The 7187-nt window shown below is 33.7% G+C and overlaps 1 protein-coding gene across 1 annotated transcript; it reads right to left on the bottom strand.

The window, feature by feature from the left end:
- Positions 1-1383: 1383 nt before the first annotated feature.
- LOC144567492 (silicon efflux transporter LSI2-like) lies at positions 1384-6936 on the bottom strand. Its single transcript, XM_078317637.1, has 3 exons — positions 5441-6936; positions 5143-5332; positions 1384-1938 (listed from the first exon to the last, which is right to left on the bottom strand). Exons 1-3 carry the CDS (start codon positions 6590-6592, stop codon positions 1670-1672), a joined length of 1611 nt encoding a protein of 536 aa, XP_078173763.1. The 5' UTR covers positions 6593-6936; the 3' UTR covers positions 1384-1669.
- Positions 6937-7187: the final 251 nt, after the last annotated feature.

Below are 7187 nucleotides of genomic sequence, written 5' to 3'. Positions count from 1 at the left end.
GTAGAGTAAGGCTACGCTACTTCGTGAATTAAACGGGGCATTTTAATTCGTGCTCATATCTCTAGTTTCGAAGTCCAAATAGCTAATCCAAACCATTAGATGTTTAATCTATATTAAAATATGCTTGGAGACCAAATTTTACATTTTTTTTTGAATTTTTTACTATTTATTAAGATGGTTTGAAAATCACTGTTTTTTAATGCCTACCGTCGAACGAAAACTTAAACTGGATTTTTGAGGCCATAAACGATGTTTTTTTGAAATTCTGATGCTTCAGATATGATGATGCCCGGGGTTGCCCCCAGAAAAAATCGGATCTGTCTCGTTCTCCCCTTTCCGAAAAGTGCTCATAAACCTAAATCTGACTTTTCTAGCCAAAGTTATGGCTGTTTAAAGTTTTCTCGAAAATTAAACTTTGGAAATTCATAACTAACTATAGAAAAATCCAAATAAGTTCAAATTTATATCAATTCTGTGTATTTTTAAATGCTCTACATGCTGGTGCAATCACTTTTGCAATTTAGTCCTTGTATCAATCCATACTTGCTGATTTACCAGCAAAGATCAAATTTGATATTTTTAGTGCATTGCACTATACCAGTGGTCTTTGCCTAGTGCTTGGCTGCTAAGTTTGGACTTGGTACCATACTAGAGGTCAGTCTAGGATACTTTGTGCATGGACAGAGATCTAATTTGATGTTTGAACATATTTTAGTAGCCCTAAACTACTATTTTAGTGCCATAAATAAAGAGAAGAAGATCAACAAGCTATTAGAGCTTGAAATTTTTTGAATAAATGTCAAGTCCTTAATTAGTGTTATATTTAGACTTGTGATATCCAACTGACAAATAAAATCAAAGTTCACCAAAAAATAAAAATCAAATCAAAGTTATAAATAGTTACGACATCACTTCATAAATATAACTTCATAAATATAACAAATGTGTTATTTTTTGACATATACTCTAAACAAGAAAATTTTTTCTTCACAAAATTATTTAAATCAAAATACTAAAATCTCTATAAAAAAAAAAAAAGAGGGCCGCCCGTGGGCCAGGCGGCCGGGGCATTTATAAAAAAAAAAAATTGGAGGGCATTTTTAAAATTTTCTTTTTTTTAAGGGTATTAAAAAAAATGGCGTCAAGTAGATTCAATCAGTGTTGATATAAGCGTTCAATCTCGGTCCACACTATGTAAGTATAGATTCAGTCAGCTAGTTACATTCACACAAGGGGCTCCGCCTATTTTGTTTTTATTAATTTTTAATGACAGAAGCCTATTTTGTTATTATGTTTCTTTGAAAGAAAATGATGTAGTACTACCAACCACCTATTTTCATGTCATTATAAGAAGTAACATATATTCAAGACCAACATTAATTACATGTTCCCAAATTCTTATATCTCCGCATTTAAGTGTGCCCACCCATTAGGTGGGATATATGACATGAAACACCATTTTCTTCAAGTATACATGACCTCCATAAAATCAATTCCCCTTTTTCATTGTTGACCCTATATTAGTCTAACCATGCTGCTTGACGCAATACAACTTGAGTACAACTAATGTGGAAATTCTCCACTTATTATACACCACAGTAAATTATAAAAGCTAGTCAAAGAAAAACAGCAACTAGCATGACTAATACATCTCCCACTTTATTTCAATTTAAGTGATAGTAACAAGAAGCAACCCCACGGTAGTAACCACAAGAGTAGAAGGGACCCCAAAACGAAGGTGGCTGTAAAATGAGAGGTTATATCCTGAAACCTGTGCCCTTCGAGCTTGTTCGCATACTATCAAATTGGCAGCTGAGCCTAAAAGAGACAGGTTGCCGGCGACCGTACTAACGAATGCGAGAATAAGCCATGCTTTTGTAACTTCAGATGGGGAAATCTTAGCTGCTGAAGTAGCCACTCTTGTTCCAAGCAAAAGAACTGAAAGGCGGATCAATCCTCATACAAGTTATATATATTTCATAGCTAATTAATTGAAAACAAGGATTACTATTGAAGATGAAGAATCTAGAGAGAACCGGCAAAATTATGCAAATCTGAAATTTATGAATTTTACCTTTCTTTCTTAGAATATTTGATTTGTTGTATTAATTGTCATTAGCTGAATTAGATAATTAGTAAATAGCTTGAAATGTAATATTAGAAAACACTCCAACTGCTCTTTATAAGGCCTTGTAGTCTATATGAACCAATTAGGCCTTTGAAATAACAATTATTTTTTCTCTCAAATTCTATGAATTACTGTGCATATATTGCTACAATTTTATGAGACTCCAAGCCCTACTAAAGGCCCAGGGAATGGACCATTTCCCCAGTAAACCCTACGTATTAGGGGGAGATCAGAAAGTCGTAGATGGGTCCAAATTAAAAACAGGGAGCTGCATGCTGCCAAATGTATAGTTACAATTTTGTACAAGACAAGAAGGTTTTTTTTTTTTTTTTTTTTTTTTAATTTTTAAAAGCCATTGTAGTAGCTACTACGTACAAACAAGAAGTTATGGTGCATAAATTCATCAAAAATTAAGTTATCACATCCCTATCAAAACTTCAATATTTGCTTAATTCCCCATCCAAACTGAGCAATATATATAATTATATGCTTATATATCCTTTAATGAAGCAAACATTAGTTAAAATAATTCAATCTATCATTATCCTCAAATTCAAAACAAAAATCAAAATTTGATCCTAAATTCTCTATAAATTAAATGAAAGAGAAAAGAAAAAGGACCCGTTAACAAACCGTCCGTCCTTATTAAGGGATATATATATATATATAGATGGGCTATGGTGCATTGCAATGCATAGGCATCTTGATTCATTGGACCATAAATCGCCAATTCAAAATCTAAATAACCGATCCAAACCGTTCATATTGTTCTCCATATTAATATATACTTGAAGACCAAATTTTACATTTTTTGAAATTTTTTTACTATTTATTAAGCCACTTTGAAAATCGCCGATCCAGTGGTCCAGAAATTTTTACTTTTTTACTGTTCACCCGGATTTTCAGATTTTCAAAGTGTCTTAATAAATAGTAAAAAAATGTAAAGTTTGGTCTCCAAGTACATATTAATATGGAGATCAAGATGAACGGTTTGGATCGGTCATTTGGACTTTGAATCGGTAATTTATGGTCCAATGCACAAAGGTGTCTATGCATTGCAATGCACCATAACCCATCTATATATATATATATATAGGGATTGACTTGGGTGAGCCATGGAGTAAAACACGTTTGTAGTTCACGTCATATTTTCATTTTGAAAATCCAAACAACCGATTCCAACCTTCCAACATGTTCTCTATATTGAAATGTGCTTGGAAACTAAATTTTATATTTTTTGGAATTTTTTTACTATTTATTAAGTACTTTTGAAAATCGCTGTTTTGTTGTGAACAGTAAAATTTTCTGGACCATCAGATCAGCGATTTTCAAAGTGGCTTAATAAATAGTAAAAAAAATTCCAAAAAAATGTAAAATTTGGTCTCCAAGCACATTTCAATATGGAGGTCGTGTTGAGCGGTTCAGATTGGTTGTTTGGATTTTTAAAATGAAAATATAGTGCCATGGAGCACCAAGTTTATTTACTCCATGGCTCATTTTAGCCATCTCCTATATATATATATATATATATATATATATATATATATATATATATATATATATATATATATATATATATAGAGAGAGAGAGAGAGAGAGAGAGAGTATGGCTAATTTGCTCCTGGCAGCACTTCGACGAAGTGTTTACGAGGCCATATTTTAGTATTTGATGTTCAAACAAATCCAAACCGTTAGATGTTCAATCTATATTAAATATGCTTGGAGACCAAATTTTACATTTTTTGAAATTTTTTTACTATTTATTAAGTTGGTTTGAAAACCACTGTTTTTATTAAACGGTTCCAGCATTGAAAACAGTGGTTTTCAAACCAGCTTAATAAATAGGAAAAAAATTCCAAAAAATGTAAAATTTGGTCTCCAAGCAGATTTTAATATATATTGAACATCTAACGGTTTGGATTTATTGTTTGAACATCAAATACTAAAATATGGCCCCGTAAGCACTTCGGTTGAAGTGCTGCCAGCAACAAATTAGCCATACTATATATATATATATATATGACGTGTGTGAACTAGTTAATTAAAAATTAATTTAGATAAATATGAACACTGTATAAAGAATTATATATATATATATATATATATATATATATATATATATATATATATATATATATATATATATATATATATATATATATATATATATATATATATATATAGAGTTAGGCTGGGGTGCTATGGATAGCATAGTGGCCTCTATGCTACGGCTCAATATTTGAGTTTTCAAAATCCAAACGGTCGATCCGAACCGTTCATCTTATTCTCCATATTAATATCTGCTTGGAGACCAAATTTTACATTTTTCTGAATTTTTTTACTATTTATTAAGTATTTTACGAAATTGTTGATCCAACGGTGGCTGCACAAAACAGTAAAACCGTTGGATTAGCGATTTTCAAAGTGGCTTAATAAATAGTAAAAAAATTCAGAAAATTATAAAATTTGGTCTCCAAGCAGATATTAATATGGAGAATAAGATGAACGGTTCGGATCGACCGTTTGGATTTTGAAAACTCGAATATTGAGCCGTAGCATAGAGGCCACTATGCTATCCATAGCACCCCAGCCTAACTCTATATATATATATATATATTTCTCATTTAGTTTAAATATTTTGTATATATAGAAGGTGCACACACGTGATAAAATTCGGTTAATCAAGTTGAAAAATAACATTTTAAAAAATTATTAGTAGCCCCCTAAATTTAATGAATATATACATATTGTGAGTTAAAGCTTAAAGAAAGGAGACATCTTCTCTTTTATTTCAACTAATTAGTATAATCTGACCAAACAAAAATAGTAAAAAAAAATGAAATAATAGTATACTAATATTAGCGTACTGTATGAAAGATATATATATATATACGTCAACTACGTACCCAATAAAAAATAGACAAAAAAAATAATGGATGGTCAGGCTTAAAAATCTAAATAACAAATTGACAGATAGAAAAAGCCAAAGCAAATCAATCAATAGTTGTACGGACCTGTTGGAACATTTGAGGCGATATTTGAAAGGACAAGTACCATGAGGGAAAGAATGGCAACACCCCCAGCCGTGTTTATTTGCGAATACGGCTCCACTAGGTCCCACATAGCACTTGGTATACCGGTCCTGTTGAATCCATCGACAGTTATAAACATGCCACAAAAGAATATCAGCAAAGAGTATGAAACCTGCATATTAAGAACCCTGTTATGTTAGTATATATATGTTGAATATATAATATTTGAACTAAGATGTAAACAAAATATATATGGACCTAAAATAAGTCAAAATATTACCTTCTCTAAACATTGTTGTGCATCTTTAAAATCAATCACTACCAAGACCATAGCTGCGGTGATGGCCGTCCAAGACAAATTTAGACCCATTAGTAATGCTACTAGCATTCCTAATGTCACAAGATAAACTGAAACCTTCCAAGCAATTCTCTTCCACCTGCCACCCGAAACTTCTTTCACCTCTGGTACTGACTCCTCTACGTCAATCACCCTCTGCATACTCCCGTTCGGCCTCAGGGAAGGTCTTGAGGTCATTCCATCAACCAAAACAATAGGTTCACCTGTACTAGAAATTGCACCGGCTGCTGAAGGTTCTAATTCGGTCTCATTAGTGCCATGTCTACTTCTTAAGCTAACGTCACCAATGCTAGTGACACCCGTAGTAGACAATGCCACGTCTAGGTCTTGGGAGGTGAATGATGTTTGATGCGACATAGTAGCCGGTGAAAACCGATGAGAAATCACCCCATTCTCTATTTCCAACTCTTCTGGTATAACTGAGGCTGCCTCAATATCTTTCGTTTCGACAGACAAGACCTTCCAAAAGTATCCCAATAAAATTGCCGCATTTATCAACACGCCCACGAGCATTGCACCTACTATTCCCTTCAAGAACGCACCAAACGAGATCCCACTGCGTACGGCTATGACAAGGTTTTGCGGGTTGCCAATTGGTGTGGCAGATGACCCGATATTGGCACTAGAGGCTAGGGCTAAAAGAAATGGTTGAGCAGGTAAGTTGTTCCGTCTTGCTATTTTTAAAACAAACTCAGTTAGGACAACACAAACTGTATCATTGGTGAAAAGCGCACTAGAAAAAGCCGATATGAGACAAACACGAAACAACAAGTCTTTACCGCCCCGACTCTTCCATGCGAGGAGTTGTCCCAAATACTGGAACATGTCAGCTTGTTCAAGAAAGGCACTCACAACCATCGTGCCAAACAAGAGGCCCAGAATTGGGAGATCAATAGCGGCATATGCCTGGTCAGGTGATAGTACCCCAAAGACTACCATGAGCATGGCACCTAACAGAGAACCAGCAGTTCGACCGATTGGCAAAAAAGGAACAGCGGGGAAGACAGCCAAAACCCAAAATATGCAAAAGGAAAACGACCCAAGAATTACTTTAGCTGTTGACGCCAAAGCCATTTTGCACAGTTTGTATAAATTGAGAAATTCTGAAACTTCAATAGTTAAGGAGAAAAGAACGACAATATTGGATTGAAATCTTACAATTCAAACAAAGAAATGGAAAATGGATAGATGATATGGAAGGTGGCAAAGAAAGTAGATACAGAGAGGCAAAGATGTGAAATTTGAATTTGATCAGATTAAAGCATTCCCTCTACAATTTTCAAATTATGATCAATCAAGCCCTCGTTGTGTCCTTGAAGCTTCTGCTTCCAAATTCCCTGTTAATAAAGGATAGTTTAGTTTGGAGGTCTTAATCTTTGAATTGTCCCAATCCTACATCTAGACTGAAATAGAAAGCATATGCGACTTTATGTAATATCACACGGTATATGTTAACCACATTTTAAAGATTTGTCATTGTAAACAGAGGAAAATGCAATTAAAATGTTAACCACAATAAAGGAAATCTATGAAAATTTTCCACAGAAAAATACAAAGTTGTCCATTCGTGAGGTAAATTGAAAATAGCCTGACGAGTTGGTTGATCCAAGAGAGAAGAAAGCAAAAGCATAGAGTACAAAAGGATTAGGGTTGGCAGCATGCAACAACA

The sequence above is a fragment of the Carex rostrata genome, chromosome 16 (genome assembly GCF_964058835.1).
Source record: "Carex rostrata chromosome 16, lpCarRost1.2, whole genome shotgun sequence".
NCBI lineage: Eukaryota > Viridiplantae > Streptophyta > Magnoliopsida > Poales > Cyperaceae > Carex > Carex rostrata.
This window is presented reverse-complemented; position numbering and strand designations above follow the sequence as displayed.

Excerpts from the sequence above, each read along its gene's own strand:
- LOC144567492 (XM_078317637.1), bottom strand. The coding sequence starts at position 6,592 with ATGGCTTTGGCGTCAACAGCTAAAGTAATTCTTGGGTCGTTTTCCTTT. Across the intron at positions 5,333-5,440 it reads CACAACAATGTTTAGAGAAG|GTTTCATACTCTTTGCTGAT; the intron begins GTAATATTTTGA and ends CTTAATATGCAG. Across the intron at positions 1,939-5,142 it reads CGCCTCAAATGTTCCAACAG|TTCTTTTGCTTGGAACAAGA; the intron begins GTCCGTACAACT and ends TCCGCCTTTCAG.